Genomic DNA, 21,629 nt, shown 5'->3' with positions numbered 1-21,629 from the left:
GGCGGAAATGAGCCCGCTTCTTGTGGTTCTTGAGACCTCTGCAGTTCCACTGTGTTAGTAACAACGGCTGAGTTGCTCTGGCTCGCGACCTAGGGTTGGAGGCCATGTTCGGAGATAGAGGGTGGGGTTGTGTTGTTAAGATTGCTCAGTTCACTAGCACCCTGTGCTGACGTACTGGAGTCTTCAGAAAAGTCCGACTCATCTGGAGACACTCTGTTAAATTTTGAGGGGCGATTAACGTCCCTAATTGGCCCTACGCGCTTGAGGACGCGTGGACTGTCTTGTATCCACTTTTGGATAATGTGAGTTACTGTTTGTGTCACCTGTGCGATGACAGTCTCCATATAACGCGCGATGGTGTCATGGATAATTTTGGGGAGGTCGGCCAATTGTGTTTCTATTGCATTCACCTGGGTCTCCAGGGCCGCGACGCGACTCTCTACAGTAGTAGGAATCTCCCTGTCTGTTATATTTTCCTCTTCGTCACTCAACGAGGGCTTAGTAGTGAGATTGGTTCTGAGCGAGTCAAGTTCACTGGCTAGTTTTTCATTCTGAGATCGCAAAAGGGCGAGCTCATGCCTGAGTTTTTGTGTTTCGGTAGTGCTTGTGGCAGAAGAAGGTGGAGAGGAGAGAGAGGAGGGAGAGGAGGCGACCTCCACCCAACTGCCTACCTTGGGTTGGTTGCGTGCAGCGTTGCCAGATGGAGCGCCGAAAGCTGGAGATTCCGCCGCGCCAGGTGGTAGCGTTGCCGTTGCTGCTTTGCCAGGAATTGGCGCTTTGCCAGTTGACCGGCGCTTTGGTTTTGTTGGGGTCCCCGATGTCCTGGACCCTGGTTGCTGAAGCCTGATGAATTTTTCAGTGCATTCGCGGGAGCTGGTGAGGTGCGGACCCCCGCAAACTATGCACGTTGGGTTGCATTTGTGGGGGGCCATCCCCTCAGGACCAGCGCCCACGTTTTGGCCACAAAGGCTGCATCTTTCGGTGACCGGGTTGGGACAGATATCCGCCCGGTGCCCCAGTGCACCACAGCGGTAGTACGCTGGCACTGTCTTCTTGTACTCCCTGACGGGAGTCAGTTCTGCGTTATAGTGGACGAAACGCGGAACGTTCCTTCCCGCGAAAGTCAACACAGCTACGTTGGAGTTCCCCAGCTTGCGCGCATAGACTAGTTCACCGCCACGCCACTGCACACTATGTTTCAGAGACGCACTGGTTTCGAGGTTGTGCACAGAAATCACGCCGCGACACACATCACCGGTGAGCTTGAGGTGACCGCGAAGCGGCAGCGGTCCTTTGCTGGTGTTGATTTGAAAGTCCGACAGCAGTTTTGAACCACCTCGTTATTCTGCGTGCCACAGATGATGATGTTTTGCTCCCAATTGGGAGAAATGGTGATGTCATTCATGTGCTGCCTTCCGATGAGTTGGGAAATGGCAGCGCCGAGCTCACCTTGTTGAAACGCTGCCTTGAGGGCTACTGTGATGCGTGGCTTGAGCACGATCACGTAGTCGCCAGGATTCATCCTGACCGTTGGTTTCGGCGTCCACTTGGAGACTGGTGAAGTCTTTTGTGGAGCTTTAGGAGATGGAGCGCGAGCGTCTCCAGTGGCTGAATTGTTGAGAGGAGTTTTCAGTGCAGACGCTCCTTCCGCGTTTCTTCGGCGGCGACGCCGACCCTCGACGAGTTGAAAAATGTCAGCTTGCTCCGCCGAAATGGTGGATGGGCCGTCGTCTGATGGATTTGTCGGGATATACGACCACGACAGAGTCGTAGGGTCGTAGCCACGTTGTTCAGGCAGCGCCATGTTGAGGAGTTGACCGAGCGGCGTCTCCGCATCCAGCAGCGGCGGAGCCGCCGCCGTGAGGCTTAGCTCGTTCGCTACGTTGTGATGCAAAGTTGCTCGAAGTGGCCGAAAATTGGGCGTACCTGGATAAGATCGGTGTCTCCAGAATCTTGCTGACTTGTCAGATGCAGTCACACAAGTTTTAGAGCAGCCACATTGAAGAGAGCACGGTTCCAGCCGAAAATCGACGGAGCCGATGAGCGTCGCGTCCGATCACTTCGCGAAGCGCCCGCGTCTCTGAAGGCCTGAGAGCATCTGCCGCGACGAGCGAATCGTCGGGCGCAACACTGTGCGCAACATAGCTCGTAGGAGAGGAAGATGTCACGCGCGCCCAAAGGGAAATGGCGCTGCGTTGTGATGCAGCTCGCGCCGCGCGCCACGTACCGTGCCCGGACATGGCCGCGCGGGAAGAAGCCGACGGTTGACTGGCCCAGACCAAGAGGCACCCTGGCAGCCATCTTGGCGGATGCCGGTGCTTATGCGCGCCCGGGCTACGCCGTCGGCGCGCGCGCGGCAGCTGGGGAACGAGGCGCCCGGTAGGAGGGTGCTCTCGATTCCCACTTACTACATGGACACTCTCGGCCGGATTTTGCCACCGGCGTCGACGCAAGCGTCGATATCATGCTCCATATATGTATACGTATCTATATATAAGAAAACGGAAAAAAGAAAAATCAAGAAAAAAAGCACTGCGGCACGCGGAATCAAACGTGGCACCTTAGCGTCGTGAAAACGAGGCGTCAACCTCTGAGCCACCCTTGAGAACGTTCCGCACCGTTCAAACGGCAAGCTATTTATAAAGCGTGTGCCATACTCGCCACCATGGTTCCTGGTTGCGCGTGCTGACACTCCCATGCTTAATTGACATATATTTCCAATAAAGTGGCTGGGGGGACAACTGTCGTGGTAGCTCTGTGGTAGAGCATCGAACATGTTATTCGAAGGTCGCAGATTCGGTTCCCGCCCACGGCAAGTTATCTTTTCACCCACTTTTGTTTATTCACACTTTCATTACAGTTCGGTCTTACAACTTCGGTAACTTCTGTAAAATTCGGTCTGGCTGCTGACCCGCAGGTCGCGGGTTCGATTCCCGGCTGCGCCGGCTGCATTTCCGATGGAGGCGGAAATGTTGTAGGCCCGTGTGCTCAGATTTGGGTGCACGTTAAAGAACCCCAGGTGGTCGAAATTTCCGGAGCCCTCCACTACGGCGTCTCTCATAATCATATGGTGGTTTTGGGACGTTAAACCCCACAAATCAATCAATCAAATCAAAATTCGGTCTAATAAGTTCCCCTATGCTTTCCTTGGCATTATTGTCTGTTTGATCTTTATATTATTGTGTCAAACAAGAAAAAACGAGTCCTTAAGTATACACCTCTTTCCTCAATTCATTAACGGTCTCGTACAAGCAGACGTATTGTCTTTAGGTTGTATATGAGGGACTATTCGTCAGCTGCTAGATCGTAATAAGTTCACGTGCTACGTGATGCCACAAAGGCTCATAAAAGGGTGTTCCACACTCGCTGCCGTGGCTACAGATGGCGCTGACTGACACTACCACGTTTAAATTCGCATATATACCTAATAAAGTGGCTGGGAGGATAGCCGCCGTGGTAGCTCAGTGGTAGAGCATCGAACGCGTTATTCGAAGGTCGCAGGTTCGGTGCCTGCCCACGGCAAGTTATCTTTTCACCCACTTTTCTACATTTACATTACAATTCAGCATAATAACTTCCCCTATGCTTTCTTTGGCATTATTGTCTGTTGGATCTCAATAATATTGAGTCAAACACGAAAAAACAAGCCCTTAAGTATACACTTCTTTTCCTTATTCATTAACAAGGGTCTCGTACTGGCAGACTTGGTGCTGTGCTGTTATGTTGTATACAAAGGACTATTGGTCAGCTGCCAGCTCGTAATGAATTCACGTGCTACGTGACGCCAAACAGACTCATAAAGAATGTGCTACACTCGCCGCCATGGGTACTGGTGGCGCTGACTGACACTCCCACGTTTAATTCACATATATTCCCAATAAAGCGGCTGGGAGGATAGCCACTGTGGTAGCTCAATGGTCAGTTGCCAGCTCGTAATAAATTCACGTGCTGGCAATTCACGGAAAAACGAGCCCTTAAGTATACCTCTTTCCTTAATTGATTTACAATGGTCTTGTAATGCCAGATTTTGTGCCTTTAGGTTGTATATTAGGAACTATTGGTCAGTTGCCAGCTCGTAATAAATTCACGTGCTGGCAATTCACGGAAAAACGAGCCCTTAAATATACCTCTTTCCTTAATTGATTTACAATGGTCTTGTAATGCCAGACTTTGTGCCTTTAGGTTGTATATTAGGAACTATTGGTCAGTTGCCAGCTCGTAATAAATTCACGTGCTGGCAATTCACGGAAAAACGAGCCCTTAAGTATACACCTCTTTCCTTAATTGATTTACAAGGGTCTTGTAATGCCAGACTTTGTGCCTTTAGGTTGTATATTAGGAACTATTGGTCAGTTGCCAGCTCGTAATAAGATCACGTGCTATTGAGGCCAAGCAGGATCATAAAGAGTGTACCACACTCGCCGCCATGGCTACTGAGGGCGCTGACTGACACTCCCACATTTAAATTTACATATATACCCAATAAACTGGCTGGGAAGATAGCCACCGTGGTAGTTCATGAGTAGAGCATCAAAAGCGTTATATCTCATGATAAATATATATATATATATATATATATATATATATATATATATATATATATATATATATATATATAATGAGATCACATCAACTCAAAAAACATGAGCGGCGCTCTGAACAGCTACTCAGACAAATAAGAAAAGAATTTGTTAAAATGTTGCAATGTTCAAAATGTGATTAAGACACCGCATTTAACATGAACAGCAACTCAAGATTACAGATGAACTAATATAATAAAAGTTATCTTCATACTAAACCAACAGGGGTATATTTTGTTCCTGTCATTGAAGTGCCACAGCTGACATGAGAACCGCGAAGGAATTTAGATTGGCTCGCCACGCCACTGCTAAGCAATGAAGTTATTTTTTTTTATTAGAATAGGAACTACACGCGAACTCGACGGGTTTTCACCATCGCCGCCATGTTCCGCGTACTCTACAAGTTGGTAACATTCCCCGCGCATCATGCGTTCTACCCGCGCGTAAAATTGTGCAAATCGGGTTGGTGAGCGGTGCGCAAGCAGAGATTAAACGAGGCAGCCGATCTCTGTCGCTTCGACGGCGCACGCGATACTAGACACTTTTAGTTGGGCATACGTAACGAGCCTACGTACGCGGCACGATACGTTGCGTACGCTACATGCGAAGCGCTCAACGACACTTTTATAGTTCACCGTATTGACCGTACCGAGATACGTTTGGTTCAACTAGACGTATGTTATTAGAAATAAAACAGCTTTTGGGTAAAGGCCCTGAAGAAAACTAAGGTAGCGCCATTCGTGTCAATGTGCAGGTTCCCCTCCCCTCGTGTGCGTAGCAGACAGCAAACGACGCTAGTTGAGAGGCTGTGTGGCTCCTGGCCGCAAAGATGGAAGTGTGCTCATTTTTTCCGTTAGAGCTCATTTGGGTGCTGCAGCTCTAGACGATGCACCGAAACAGTGACTGAAAAAGAAAAAAAATATAAAAAGTAATGTTAAATACGATTATATGACGTGCATATAAGCAAGTTACATGCAGTGGCAAAAACATCAACGCAAGCATGCAATATTCAACGCGACTACCCACCGTTTGCGTGCAGACGCGCTCAGCGGTGACGCTCTCGATGGCAACGCCACTGCTACCCGTGTAACCTCGGCGGTGCTAAGAATCTGCAACACGACGAACTAGCTTTTGTGAAGGTATCGTAGATACCACATTGTTTGTCCACTTTAACAAACACGCGCTCCCCGAACAGATTCCACCGGCGTACCCTTTCAGCACAACCGAGGCACGGCCGCCCGATGAACACACGGCGCAGCAGTGTCCGAGCTGCCCAAGCGTCAGGCACATCCAGTGCGCCCGCGTGTTTTCGCATTCGTAGTTTCCTGGTGGACACTCTAGAGGCGCTGCTGTGGTTGCTGGGAGAGGAGGTAGAGGCAAAGGGGTGTGGTTGGCGCTACTTTAGTTTTTTTTAAAGACGATAGTCTTTCTTGGGGACTGTCACGGACAGCCATTTTTGGCGACACCGCGTCACGGCAATTAACGGGCGCCGTACTCCCCGACTGACCGTGAGAACGGCGGCGCATGAAAGGGAGCCGAGAAGTGCAGAATGGGGTGCTCTTCTTAGAACGTCGCCGCCGACGGTTAATCCTTTTGTAACTGTGGCGGGCGGCGTCTGCAGGGTCGTAGAGGGCCGCGGTATACCCCGAGCAGGGATTAGACTACAAGACGCACCGGCTGAGAGCCAAACGTTTGACCGTTCCCACGGGGAAAAGCGTGGGAAACGCTCTGGTGGCCAAGCCGTATGACAACAACCCGACAGGTTGTCTCTCGCTAGTTGAGGGCCCTCTCCCAATTAAAAAGGGGTGGGGTCAAAATATTTTTGGGGCGGAGTTTCCGATCAATTAAACGCGCATGATTGGACCCAGGTAGAGGTCTCTTGTCCCCAAGGAAGAGAGCGAGGAGACACGAGGGGGATTTAGGCGCAGGATTTTGCCCTGCTAGGCTGACTAGTCGCTGACCAACATGGTGTAGAAACAGATCAACAAGCATCTCTTCTAGAAGTTTTTAGTGTGGCTCTGTATCGGCTGGCCACCTAAACTTAGCCGTTCGTCTAGTTGTGACGCGATATTAACGTCTGCAACGTAGACATCGGGACTTCGCCTCGAGTTAGCTCAACTTGCTCGAAGTCACCTGCAAGCACTAGCCTCCCAGAGTCACCAGCGTTGCAACACCGGCGACATCGCAGTCGTGCCAAAACTCTCTTCGACTTCTCGCATCCGATCGTCGGGGACGCAACGCTGCCGGTCATCACACGTATGCCTTCACCTGTTTATATCTTCGAACTTTCTCCTCCATCGTTCTATTCTTGTTAGTTTGTGTAGTTTGTAATAGTTCTCTCTCGTAAGCTGATTTATTGTTTCTGTTATATATCTCTTTAGTTGTATCAAGTGTCGATGTATTTTGTTAGTTGTATTGAAGTGTTGTATTAGATCCCGTGTGCTGCAATATCACTAGAGTAAAGTTTGTTTTGTTTTCCCACGTCTCTGATCTCTTCACTGTCTCTGCTTGCGTACGGAACGAACCAACCTGCTGTCATTCCCGTCGCCGACTTCGCGCTGGCGACGCTATAGTGGCAGCTTGTAACAGGGACCTTCGACGCGAAAATTTCGGTCTGTCTGTTTGTCCACCTTTAACGGTACCCTAAACGACACCAAAGTGACCCAACGATACTCCAAATGGCCGACCCCATCCGCAGCGCCCACCAATATTGCTCAAGGTTCAGCGTTCAAACTTGTGCGATTGTCAATTAAATGTCGTCTTAGCAAAGCGTTGGAAACACTCGCCTTTTCGTGCAAGCGTTGCATGGTCAGCGCAGGGTGATAAACGCTACCATTCCTAGAATTACCTATGTATGCCTTTCCTAGTAAAGCATGCGCATGCAGAATATATACGTGTTGTTATGGTGACTCAGATATGCGCAATAATTGCTTTTTTAATTGACAATCGCACAAGTATGAGCGCTGGATCTTGAGCAACATTGGTGGGCGCTGCGGATGTGGTCAGCCATTTAGGGTATCGAATGGTGCCGTTTCGAGTACCTGGTACCCTTAAGAGTGGACAAACAAAGAAATGTACAGACAGACAGACAGACAGACAGACAGACCAAAATTTTTGCGTCGAAGGTCCCCAGAAAGACTATCGTCTTTAAAAGCAATTATTGCGCAAATCTGAGGCACCATAACAATACGTCAATATTATGTATGTGTATTTTGACTAGCAAAGGCATACATAAGTAATTTTAAGGATCGTAGCCTTTATAACGCTGCGCTGGCCATGCAACGCTTGCACGAAATGGCAAGTATTTCCAACGCTTTGCTAAGACGACACGGTGGTGGCACCTACCCGTCGCCTTGCGTTCTACACCTTATCACCTCAGAGACGAGCGCGCACGGCACGCGCCCCGTTTTCCAGGATAACTGCCAGATAGCACTCATGTGCCACGTGTGACGTGACCTGTTGCGCTCGTCCCCCCCCCCCCCCCCTTTGCACGCTCGAGGCATTTCTAACGCCGTGCCTCCAGAATACCATTCACCGATTTTCTTGCGCAGAACATCAAATGAACGTTTTGATCAATCTCTCCAGCCGCAAGACTATGGTCTTTCGACGACATTTGCGGTGTAGCATGCACGTGGTACGGGGCCAATTTTTTGAGGGACATTACTTTTGAGTACTTTTTAGCGAACATGGTAGGCGTCGGTTTGTTCCGGATGCATAAACGGATCGCTGGTTTGCACTTCCGATAGCAGCGCAACATCGTCCCTCAAGGTTAAACCGGCTTTGTTGCTCTCTGCATTCGACGGCATCGCTGCCATTTTGCTATCTGGTTCCTACTTCAATCGAAATATCTCGAGAGCGTCCCGCTTCGCCTCGTGACGTTTACGCACGCCGCGTTTTTTTTTTTTTTTTTCCCGGCATACGCACGCATCCATGGAATAGATACGTACTGCGCATGCACACTTCTCTCCCTTAGCCACGCGGCGTATGCATCGAGCCTACGTACGCCGCACGATACGTTGCGTACGCTGCATGCGAAGCGCTCAACGACACCTTTAGTTCACCGTATTGACCGTACCGAGATACGTTTAGTGCAGCTAGACATATGTTATTAGAAATAAAACAGCGAAAGGCCCAGGCAGTGGCGTACCAACTCTTTTGCGATTTGCCGATTTGCGAGGGGGGGGGGGGCTAAAAACCTATCACACTTGTCCGCCAGTATATATATATATATATATATATATATATATATATATATATATATATATATATATATATATATATATATATATATATATATATATATATATATTCACCCTCTTTGCTTTCTTCACAATTACAATACAATACAGTCTAATAACTTTCTCTATACCTTCCTTGGCATTATTTTCTCTTAGATCTCATTATTATTGTGTCAAACACGAAAAAAATAGCCCTTAAGTATACACTGATTTCCCTTATTCATTAACGAGGGTCTCGTACTGGCAGACTTGGTGCATTAGGTTGTATACGAGGGACTATTGGTCAGCTTCCAGCTCGTAATAAGTTCACCTGCTACGTGACGCCAAACAGGGTCATAAAGAGTGCCCCGCCGCGGTGGTCTAGTGGCTAAGGTACTCGGCTACAGACCCGCAGGTCGCGGGTTCGAACCCCGGCTGCGGCGGCAGCATTTCCGATGGAGGCGGAAATATTGTAGGCCCATGTGCTCAGATTTGGGTGCACGTTAAAGAACCCCAGGTGGTCGAAATTTCCGGAGCCCTCCACTACGGCGTCTCTCGTAATCATATGGTGGTTTTGGGACGTTAAACCCCACATATCTATCTATCCCTTCATAAAGAGTGCACCACACTCGCCGCCATGGCTGCTGGCGCCGCTGACTGACACTCCCACGTTTAAATTCACTAAATAAAGTCGCTGGGGGTATAGCCGCCGTGGTAGCTCAGTGTTAGAGCATCGAAAGCGTCATACGCAGGTCGGAGGTTCGGTTCCTGCCCACGGCAAGTCATCTTTTCCACCACTTTTCTTTATTCACATGTACATTACAATTGGATCTCGTAGCTTCCCCTATACTTTCCTTGGCAGTATTGTATGTTAGATCCTATTATTATTGTGTCAAACACGGAAAAACGAGCCCTTAAGTATACACTTCTTTGTCTCTCTCCCTCTGTTTATATATATATATATATATATATATATATATATATATATATATATATATATATATATATATATATATATATATATATATATATATATATATATAATTAGGAGACAGAAAACTTCGTCGACGTGCTCGCACTTTCATGTCGTCATACACACAGCATTTGTTCAATAGCATAAATGTTATAACATTACACGCGACGCTTTTTATGTTTTACCTCACAACTTTCCGCATGGCTATAATTATATTGATGGCAGCCTCTTCAACAGTAAATATCTTAACATTGAATGAAATTTAATGAGGAATTTCTAGCACTTCTAATTATTTCTAGCTTCTCACTGAGCTCTAGTCCACTGCTTTATTCGTCGCCACTTTGCAAGCTGCCCCGCCGCGGTGGTCTAGTGGCTAAGGTACTCGGCTGCTGACCCGCAGGGCGCGGGTTCGAATCCCGGCTGCGGCGGCTGCATTTCCGATCGAGGCGGAAATGTTGTAGGCCCGTGTGCTCAGATTTGGGTGCACGTTAAAGAACCCCATGTGGTCTAAATTTCCGGAGCCCTCCACTACGGCGTCTCTCATAATCATATAGTGGTTTTGGGACGTTAAACCTTACATATCAATCAAATCATCACTTTGCAAGCTGCCTCCATCGCTCCATATTGCCATAAGCAAGGCTGATCAGATTTATCGGAGATTAACTGAGTGGAAACTTTTCTTGGCGCTTCCAATACGGCAAAATTAATATATTCAGAAAGATTAGTCGCAGTCATGTATGTGCTCACAGCAGCTTCGACAGAGCAGCGGTGATGGTAATCTTCTTAGATGAAAGAAAATGATTTTGCCGAAGCATCAAATGCTTTGACCGGTCCATAAAGTGTGTTCGTTCCCATCTATCACTGCATCCGTCAGTTGCAGTAGAATAAAAACATGAACAAGTGATTTAAACATTAGGTCACTTGCTCAGCGCTAGTCTGCTCTGCAGTGCTACTTACTGCACAGGGCGGAAACCATCGCAAAAAGCATTCAAGGAAAATTGTCACTGCTGAAACGTAGGAAAATTATAACTACAATGTACCTTTGCCTTATAATGCTTTTTTTTCTCGTAAAAATATTATTGAGTGATTACTAGTCATGAAGGAAAATTTTGCCTTAGCTGTTTTCCGCAGCGTGCAGCCGACTGTGACCACTAGCTGTCGAAAGTGGGGGGGGGGGGGGGGGGACTTGAGCCCCCCGGCTGATACGCCTATGGGTCCAGGCGCTCGCGCACACAGAGCGCAGTAAATGTTTTTTTTTTTTTTTTTCAGGCCTTTCCTGAGGCGCCAAGCAATCTCTTCCCACTGCTCGCGACGTCTAAACGCGTCGCTGGTTTGTACTTCCGGCAGCAGCGCAACACCGTCCCTCAAAGTAAAATATACTCTGTTTGGGCCGGCTTTGTTGCTCTCTGCGTTCGACGCCATCGCTGCCGTTTTGCTATCTGGTTCCTGTATCAATCGAGATATCGCGGGAGCGTCAGGCCGCGTACGCTTCACCTCGTCACGTTTACGCAAGCCATGTTTCTTTTTGTTTGTTTGTTTTTCGGGCGTACGCACGCATCCCTAGAATCGATCCGTTACGTACTGCACATGTCCAGTTCTCTCCCGTGGCAATGCTGCGTACGTGGGCTCGTTAGGTACGCCCAACTAAAAGTGAGTGAGTGAACAACTTTATTCACTTCCTGCAGGTTACCGGGCTCGATTCCCACCTAGGAGCTGGTTGAGAGACCATGTCTCTCAGCAGCTTCTTTCGCCTGCTGGATGGCCCAGAGTTAAAAGTAACTAAAAGTGTCTAGTGTCTACTACCCCGCCGCGTGTTAGACCTGCCGTCGAATGCTCAAGCATAGAGCAAACACACCGCCCGTCTTAAACGAACATGAAAAAATACGCGGAGGAGGGGGGGGGGGGGGGGTCACTAGAGCAGCAGCGGTGAACTCTGATTCTAGGGGCGTGGTTAGAATAATCTGGTGCGCTCGCTATCGGCAAGCATCAGCTAGTGGTTCGTTAACCGTTCTACGTGGTGCGCTCTCTGCTGAAAGAGATTGTGCGATAAGAGCATTTCTCCCTGGAGCGGCCGCATGCACTTTTTTACACTAGCGTTTTGCAGAGTGTCGCAATGTCGGATTCAAAGGCGTTAGCTTTCAGCCTTCGTATTATCACGGGGTCATGAGGTTGACGAAGGCAGCAGCCGCTGTTTTCATGAGTGAACCTTACTTGGGCGACCCTTTGTCCGGAAAACAAAACGTTACTCTAGAAGTAATACTAGCTGTAGACTGATAGCTGCAAACCAGAGCGTCGGTCATCGATGATCTGCCAAGCAGCAAAGTGCGTTGGCATTTACACATGTGCAATCGAAGATTCCCGCGTTATCGCTAGCGGTTGCGTAGATTCCATGATTGATTGATATGTGGGGTTTAACGTCCCAAAACCACTATATGATTATGAGAGACGCCGTAGTGGAGGGCTCCGGAAATTTAGACCACCTGGGGTTCTTTAACGTGCACCCAAATCTGAGGACACGGGCCTACAACATTTCCGCCTCCATCGGAAATGCAGCCGCCGCAGCCGGGATTCGAACCCGCGCCCTGCGGGTCAGCAGCCGAGTACCTTAGCCACTAGACCACCGCGGCGGGGCATGCGTAGATTCCAAAACAAACTCTAATGTACGCGTTGTGTGCTTAATCTCATCGGAAGGTTCTAAGATTATCGAGATTGTTCCCAGTCATTCGGGAGCGGATTGCGCAAGGCAGCGCTACACGCGTAATGGTGCGATAGCAAAAATAGAAAGCGCGTGCAGCATTACCGTTACACATTTTTGCTATTGCCGTCATCACGTCACCAGTGAAACTTTTTTTCTTTCAGTTCATATGGTTTGGCTGACAGCATTGCTGTTAACATATATAGAGTCGCGTAATGAGGTATGCACACAAACACCACCTTAACAAGATTCATGCATGAACAGAAATACGACGTCACCGAACTAATTTGATATGGACGCGGTTGCGCCCTTTTGTATAGCCCACGCGTGTTGCTCGGTTGATGACTCGACTGAATTTGGCGCTGCACACGCAAATTACCGTTTAGGCGCTGCTTGGCGCAGCAGGTCAGATTAGCGCAAAATCGCGCAGCACTTCCACCCCTGCAAATTGCACTCTTGAGAACTCGAATGGTATACTTTTCACTATCACAAGTTGATTATTAGCGGAGGAAATCGAGGTTGAAGTTTCATTTGTAAATTTTGCGCCGAAATTTCCACGCGTAACGTGAAAATTTCCAAAACGTACTTTTGGTATTTTCGTTACACTGCCACAATGAAATTTTCTGAAATTTCGTGTGCCACGTCTATGGCCCCAGAGACAACAAAGCTACATCGGACCCAGTAGACCCCTTCAATATCCACGGCACCATGTTTTGAGCAGGAACCTTCTCGTGCGTTTTCTCTTACCAAGCGTCGTGTCGCGGTAAGAGTGGTCTTTTAGAGATTGTGAAAGTGTACCCTACTAATACGCGAAAAATCGTTTTGCTCTTTAGTGAAACTTTAAGAATTACAATGGGCATTTGATGTTTCACTGAGGCAGTGTACCACAGTATGAGCACGTGGGCATTCTCCGCAGCAAATGTGATACGATAGCGCAAGGAGTATCAGAAGCGGGTAAGCATGCGTTCCATTTCTTTCGAAAACGGCAAGTTCAAGATGCTCAGCGTGTCTTTGGCGAGGCACTTGCATCTCATTTCCAGCGCTCTTAGAATGCCGCATTAGAGCAGTGTTCATATGTGAAGCGAATCAAAAACCACAAATCCTCGCTTTCACATTAGGGCCTTCTCCGGGTAGGTAGTATGCGCATGCGCACCCACCCCGAGGAGGCATGCGCCATTTTTGGTGGCCAAAACGTGACGACACGTGCGGACCAAGCTACACCTCATGCCTTAAACATGCGAATCTTTGCCCCAAAGAGAGGCGCGAACGCAGGCCTCCGAGATTGCCTACCGGCATGTGGTGGACAATTTTGGAGGCTAAGGGCCACCAGTTTTGATTTTGGCAATCTCCACTTGAGCAGCTGTTCGGACTAGGAAAAGGCCCATTCACATTTTTTTTTTCTTTCTGCAAACAGCTGCAGTACCCCGCCCCTTCGCGAAAACATGACGATAAAACAGTAAGTCAAGCAGTGAAATGACCGTCACAGCCCTTTATTCGGCTCAATCTACAAGAAAAAAAATGTGAACACTAGCACCTTTCTACAAAAAGCAATGTTATGTTCTCCTAGGGCCACATTTACAGGAAATCATAAACAGTGCAAGTAAAATAGGCACCAAATTTTTCACACAAGTGAACACGAAGACTGCCGGACACCAGCGAACATCGATAAGGTGCAGTCACCGTCGCCCAAACAAGCGACAAGTGTTTCGACATAATCCAAAACGCTAGAAAACAGTGAAATAATAACAATAACAAAGAACTACCCGCGGGAGAATCGCAAACAACATTCGTGGAGAGAAGCGGGTGAGCTTGAGCTTGTTGGTGCTCATTGACAGTGAAAAGACAGCGCGAAAACGACATAGAAGAGTGAGAAGAAACGGGACGGAGCTCTGGTCACCCCAGCTCCCCGATCACCAACAATTGCGTTTATTTTTGCTGTGCATATATATACGCGGGAAACGGAAGAACTATCCATCCCATTTGGCAAAAAGATTAGCCATCTTGGCAGTTGATCATTCTACGCTTTGACAACGCTGCATGTCCCAGAAAAGTTCTCTCATCCGGTTTTTCCATTTCCCGCCTTCCCTCCGGTTGCTCCATTTCCTAAAGCGTATGTATATTTGCACAGCAAGAATAAACGCAATGGATGAAAGTCAACGCTCTATCCTGTTTTTTCTGTCTATTCCTTATTGCTCTCACGCTGTTTTTTCCAATGCATTCGCGACGACTGAGCACTGAATTATAAATGTGTCTATGAAAATGCTTTCCATGCACATGTTCACAAGAACAAAAAATGAGGAGGGGGGGGGGGGGGTCAAGCATGCAGTAGGTTATGTGCATTACACTTCCTTTCAAATCATAGGTCATAAATTAAGAACAATATCTGATCATGATTTACGAACGTTTTCTTTCATCCATTCTTCATGCAGGCTTGAAAAAATAAACTCTATTATGGTAGTACTCGCGACAGAACATGCCATATGCAACAGGACACAGGCAGAATAATCAACACAAGAAAACAGCCCAATATTGCAGAAGCAGCTCCACCTAAAAAGTTTTTCTGTGCTGGTACACATGCGTAGGCATATTCGAAAATAGAAGTACTTAGCTGAAATGTCTTTGGCTAAACACATTTACAACACAATTACAATTCAAATACAATTACAATTCGCCATGTGTCAACCTAAAATCTGCGGTACAAAAACACACAAAGTAAAATCATTTGAGAAACAAGCAAATTTGCTCGACATTATAGAAATGACGAACGAAATTGGCTACCGGATCTACACCAATTAAACTTGACAGGAGTACCAATACCATGCGCAGGGTTCCCCTTGGAGGGGTGGGGGGTTCGTCCCCCTCTTTATATAAACTAAATGTACCGAGGGCCGCGTTTGGGCCCCACCTCCCAGTGCCCACGCCTATGTCCATAATATGGCACTGCAACAAGCAGCGCCATATCTGATCAAAAAGTGGAAATGGGGTATGTATGTCACGAATTTTCCCTTCCCACGAATGCACTGCCGCTCGTTTAAGTGCCTGTGCAGAGCGCGCACGGTGCGTTTTAGTCCCCTCAAAATATACTTCCTGCAGTGCGGCTTCAAAAAGATCTCAGAGTTGGGCAAGCATTTCTGAAAAGCAAATCTAACAAAAAGAGTATAAAGGATGACGAAGAGGAGACGATAGAAGACGAGGACGTCCGAGCCAATGCGAAATGCATTTTTCAGGTCCGTAACAATACTGTGTACGACGTGTGCCTCGAGGCGAGTCTCATTCTGTCGACATGAAGGCGTGCTGCTCTCTCTCAATGTGCTGTGTCGACGATCATGAAAATCATAATTGTTTTTATAAGATATCGAGCAGTATCAGCCATGTAATGTCATGTGCAAACGTTTGCGGCCTGCTAAAAATGAAAAAAAAAAAAAAGAACTGATACGATCATGGCATTAAAATGTCCGAGAGAAGTTTTAGAGTCACGTCCTCTGGGCCACGGGAACATGACCCACTGACATTGCCGCAAGGCATCAAGCTGAGCTTTAACTACTGCGATCAAGTTAAAATTCCCATCTCATTTTTTCCAGCTCTCCTGTCATGCTTGGTCTATCTTTCGCAAATGCGGTTCAGCTCTCGATTCCCCGGCATGACTTTCCGGCAACTGATACAGTTGCACACGTGGAGAGCATCCTTTGGTGTTGTCAACATTGTTGTGGCAGCCCACAACACAACAATACTTCAGACCTCACGATGCTTCCATGGGGTCGTTTCTTTCATCACGGAAAGGCAGCTTCGCACAGTGAATGTCTCGTTTTGGCGTGCCAAGCAGACGGCACCGCAACAAAGTCCTTAGACCAACTGCAGAACACGTTCTGCGCGCGTCGCTCGTGCTCCCGCTTTGGCGAAACACACTGTGTCTGTCGCCTGCACCCTCTGCCGTGCCTATCCTCAAATTCCCACAAGCTAGCCACCAGCGCCAGGCGCAGGGTTGTCGTCGCTACGCAAACTTGAGCTTTCGTTCCCTTCCAGCCTTTTTGTTGTACAAAACTCCTACACATGATGAGAACGCACGAATGCAATTAAATGGCCGATCTCACCCTATAAGAGAGAGAGAAAAATACTGAACTAACTTTTTGCTGCTCATAGCTCAAGCCAAACTAAGAGATTAGGTGCTTAAATTGGTGGACACAGTCTTCATTTCACACAAAAACTAGTAGATCCCAACGAATTCAACGTTGTTGTTTTTTTTACATTGCGCCGTGAACTAGACGTGGCGCCACCAGTAATGGCCGTGTCAGCAGTAGCCCACGACTTATCCCACTCAGCTCCCACTACTGTTCTTAAAAACTGTTACGAACAGCAGTGACTGAAAAATTCGCCCGTGTGTGTGTGGGGGGGGGGGGGGGGGTGAGAACAGAGGGGCACATTATAGTGCGTTTGTGGAATGAAAAAGGGAGGTGGAGAAAGGCAAGTAGCCGAACAGGAACACGTGCACCCCACATCCGCATTCATTTATGGTAGTGCAATAGAACAAAGATGCAGATAACCAACTAGTCCGCATTACCGCCTCGACTATCCTGCATCCCCTGCGGCTGCTTTGAAGTCTTTGCCAGCGCTGGCGTGCAGGTGCCGCACTTTATTCCTTTAAAATGCACTCAACCATTCCAAAATATGTAAGAAATTGTTTATCGGAACAGTCATGTCTTTTGAAAATTTGGACGTTTTCATTAAAAAGAATTTGCTCCGTAGCCCTGACAATTACCATGCTAAAGTAGTCGATTGTTGTAGCGAGTATAGAAGATTTTATATACACTGCATGGGCAAGGCCACCTCGTGCTGTCGAACGAATTTTTTGTATTTTTACACGACGCGATGTGAAAGTGACACGGTCATGAAACGTCGCAACTGAAAAGTTTCCGTGCACAGGCGTCTACCGCAACACTGTGTGTTTAGTTGTTACATATACATAACAGCTCCATATGGCAGCACTGAAACCCATACATTATTACCTGCAGTGCAAGATTGATTGATGTTATGGGAATAACGAAAAAGGTATGCCTATACAATTTCAACTTGACTAATACCCATGCCATGCTAGTCGATGTTGTTCCAGACTATAGAAAAATACTACTTGTAGTGCCAAAAGGCTTCGGACACTACGAAAATTACAGGAATGCAGCTGGCTGAAGCATCTACACCCATTTTCGAGGTTCACACATGTTCAAATGGTGTATATTCTTGCACACTACACACAGCCTTGTACAAAATTACGTGACGACATGGGACTGAGGAAAATGCAATTGGATGGTTTATATGTACAAATTAAAGTTGGCTAGCAGTACTAATAGCACAATTGCCGACTGTAGGCGGAGCCAAACTTATTTTTAGCTTGTCGCCGTCTGTAGTCTCAACAACAATCTTTCTCAACAACATGCAGCAGCTTGTACCTATATTCAAGATTATCTCAGAGCCAACAAAGTCTAACATGCTGGGTGGTTTAAGTGTCTGCAATCTAGCATTTGTGGCAGCAGCACCTGCTGAACTAAAAGGTTGCACTTCAAAGCTGAAATGTGACAAAAAAGTACCATGCACATCGTGTGTTAGCAGAAATCGGTGCAAGCTAGCCGTAGATTAGACAACATGAAGTGGTGACACAGTGGTTGCATTCTGCTGGAAATAAGATGTCCTCCAAAAAAGTAACAAAAAACAGGTGGAGGAAGCCCAGGAAAAGTTATCAATGTGGACTGCACATGCTTCTTGTGTTCATGAGAAACTCTAACAACAAATTAGACACGACCAGTGCCGGGGACTGTACAGTATATATTAAAAAAAACAAAAAAACTGCTGGAATTGAAGTAAAAATTCGCACACCTTCTGCACACCTTCTTAGAAGCGGAGGTGAAGCCAGTGGTTGTCCCTAGTTTACCTTTGACTTAGAGGTTTGCCTGATTGCCTGATAGTGAACACTTGCTAATAAAGTGCTTTGGTTCTGTCAATTACTAGACTAACCATAAGATGAGATCACTGTTGTCCACATAGGTAATGTTTTCTCGAGCTTGTTCTTCAAGACATGACCATCAACGTAATTTGCCAAGAACATTTGATGCTTTCACAGAAAAACCACAGCACACATCAAGCAACTTCTGTCAAGTAAAACTGGGAATGTTAAGCACTTGCGACATGCAAATCAATTTTTTTTTTTCTTACACACGGGTAAACCTTTTCACCCCCAACAAAGATAGCACACACCTAGCTTTATTTCCCTGTCCACTACCACCAATTTTCGTTTGAGCCCCTACCAAGAGGGCAGAGGTCTGGCTTTATTTAATAGAGACAGCAGCAGTCAGCACCGTCTGTTTTACAAACAGCCAACAGTGCTGGCTTTAACTGCCCGAAAAATGTATGGTTGCTACAAATCTTACCCTTGAAACCCCATTATGGACCAACATTTCTACTCCAGTTTCCCTCTCATCCCAGATGCTTGCACACAATGTTGTGTCTTAGGTCTGCAACTTTCAACACTGTGGCAGCATTCCTGCAGCTCTGTGGCTTCAAGCTTGAAACAGGGCAGCAAATAAAGCTAGGATGGCAGTTTCTCCAAGATACCTGCACGTGAGTTTTGTTTTTAGATGCTCACTTGTGCATGAGTGCACATGTCAAAGGTGCAAAATGCCAAAGTGGCAACGCAGTTCCACTACCCCCATATGTGCAGTGGCACTCGGTTTGCACTCAATCACTTGACTCTAAATTCATGAAAATATATGTGGCCCCCATGGGAAAAAAATATGGTAGTTAATGCATGCATATTTCAATAGTTCACACAATCTTCAACCTGAACTGAAGTGCACAGAATTTTCACACTTGAAAATAAGTCGGACATTAACTGTTGTCACAAAAAATGTCACAAAAATGTCACAAAAACTGGTGTCACAAGAAATGACTGTTGCCACAAAAAATAGCGCGCCGAGTCTCGGACAGTGTCAATAGAAAATTTAAAAAGTGAATTGACAGTGAAAAAGATGATGCATGCATCAAATGACCTTTTGTCCTAAAGGACATACAGAAATGGTGAAAGAAATGAAGAAATAAAAACATACAGAGATAGGAAATGTTGACTACCATAGACCTCTTAGGAAGCATGCCAGCTGCTCTTGTTCAAACATTCACGTGCCCACACTTAAATATACTGAGGTGAGGCACTTTCAAACACGCCATGCAATGACAACTGTTAGCACACAAAAAAGGGCTGGCCATGGCTTGGATACCTTTATCTAAGGCCAGAAAAATAAAAAAAGAAAGTAAAAAGAAATGAAAAAGGGAAAGAGGCTGCGGAAATGAGAATCACCACGCCATCAAGGAGACTGGCAGAAAAGAAAAAAAAAAGTGACAACTTTCAGCGTTTACGAGCTCTCACTGCCTTTGGAGCCACCCCCCTCCCACGACCCCTCGCCGTACCGCCCCTGCCTGCTACTGCTGCTGGCGCTGGGACAGTCACAGCTGGCGCTGGGAGAGCCACAGCTGGCGGCTTCTTGGTGCCTGCAGCAGCAGAGGCAGAAGTTGTCACAGCTGGCGCTGGGAGAGCCACAGCTGGCGGCTTCTTGGTGCCTGCAGCAGCAGAGGCAGAAGTTGAGGCAGCAGAGTTGACGGCAGGTACCCTTGCGGCAGCAACAGGTGGCTTGGCTACTGTGCCAGTGGATTTGGATACTGCAGCAGTGGGCTTCGATACAGGGGCAGTAGGCCTAGGTATTGCTACAGCGGGCTTTGCGGCTACGGTGGCAGCGGGCTTTGCTACTGCGGCAGCAGCCTTAGGAGCTGCTAAATTTCTCCCTGGTGCTTTGGCTGGCGTAGCCTTTGACAAAGCAGCCTTGAAGGTAGCTGGAGCGGCGCTAATGCTCGGAGAAGCCGCCACAGGCTTCTCCCCTACCTCTTCCTTCGAGTCTTTGCAGCCATTGGTGCTGGGAACGTTGGTTTGTTCTTGCTCATCCAAGACTGACATATCTGCCGAAGCTGCCTCATGCTTTGGTGCGTCTTGCTCCTCTGCCTGGTGCTCCTCCTGAAGGTCATCCTGCTCCTTTATCTCTTCCTTCACTGGCTCGGACTGGCCATCAGCTTCAGACTCCAGCATGACAGGCTCAACCCTGGATGGCTCATCGGGAGTCTCTCGCATGGTGTGATCAGTTTCTTCAGCCACATTTTCTTTCTTTGGTTTGATAGTTACTCCAGAAGGACCTGACAAAAGGCAGCAAGAAAAAATACTTAATCAATTGCACTTTACACAGTAATGCATAAAGGATTGTAAACGCACTCGAGTCACAGATGAACAAAGGCATCTTCCCAGCAGTGCAATTGTGACCAGTTTGCCATGAAACAACTAATTACAATTTAGAACAGTTTTTAGCCACACAAGCATGCTTCAGAATGAGGGCCATTTCCAGCCTCAGAGACAGCACCCTCCAATCTTAAAGGCTCTAGCTTATGCTGAATGACACATCTTGGCTGCCATGTTATTTTTCTGAGGTATTTGATATTATAATAGAATTTCATCAACAGCAACGTCCAGTGAGATATGCAGACAGACATGCATGTTTAAGCATTTCCTCCCTACTGAGCGATTTCACAAGGAGGCTGCCATTTTTTCTGCCACAGTGCCATCTAGAATCTGCTATGTTTCACCACTATGTCGGTGTGTGGGGATCTGCAGCGGTGTATGCAGCGTATGGGCTCTGTACACAAGGAATTGCTGTTCTTCGGTGTGGACAGTCAAAACACAGCAATGCTTCTGAGTGTATAGGTGCTAGTAAGTAATCGCTAAGCTGTCAGCTTCAAAATGACTGAAACAAAAAGCAGCAGCGACCCACGCGACATTACCAGAGCGTAGGCAGCGATAGACAAGTGGTGAGTAGAATTTCAATGCATTACTTAAAGCAAGTGTAAATGAGTAATTGGTTAGTATGTTATGTTATAGCTGGCCTTGTACGGTTCTGGAAATATGCACTAACATTAAATTTGTGGACAACACTCGAAGTAATGGGTCAAACATGAATTGAGACGAGTAAATATGTACGCCATTGTTCAGCTACACTTTAAGAGGGGACGCGGGTTTTAAAACGGTCAAAAATGGTCCAAAAAATTGATTTTTTTACAAAGCTTATTTTCGAGGCATTTGTACT

General features: G+C 47.1%; 1 protein-coding gene and 1 long non-coding RNA gene across 3 annotated transcripts in view; both read right to left on the bottom strand.

Annotated features, from left to right (window-relative positions):
* Positions 1–5,186: 5,186 nt before the first annotated feature.
* Positions 5,187–5,837, bottom strand: LOC142777329 (uncharacterized). Its single transcript, XR_012888036.1, has 2 exons — positions 5,607–5,837; positions 5,187–5,483 (listed from the first exon to the last, which is right to left on the bottom strand). It is a non-coding gene; the product is annotated as an uncharacterized LOC142777329 (long non-coding RNA).
* An 8,089-nt stretch (positions 5,838–13,926) lies between these two features.
* The window catches only part of LOC119161035 (uncharacterized), a 119,215-nt gene continuing 111,512 nt past the window's right edge, over positions 13,927–21,629 (bottom strand). For both annotated transcript variants that reach the window (XM_075880056.1, XM_037413356.2), the window contains exon 11: positions 13,927–20,688. In XM_075880056.1, the coding sequence (XP_075736171.1) occupies positions 19,853–20,688 (836 nt within the window). In that variant the 3' untranslated portion in view covers positions 13,927–19,852. The remainder of the gene's footprint in view (positions 20,689–21,629) is intronic.

Source organism: Rhipicephalus microplus, chromosome X (assembly GCF_043290135.1).
Source record: "Rhipicephalus microplus isolate Deutch F79 chromosome X, USDA_Rmic, whole genome shotgun sequence".
NCBI lineage: Eukaryota > Metazoa > Arthropoda > Arachnida > Ixodida > Ixodidae > Rhipicephalus > Rhipicephalus microplus.
The sequence above is the reverse complement of the archived record's forward strand: the minus strand, read 5'-3'. Positions and strand labels throughout refer to the sequence as shown.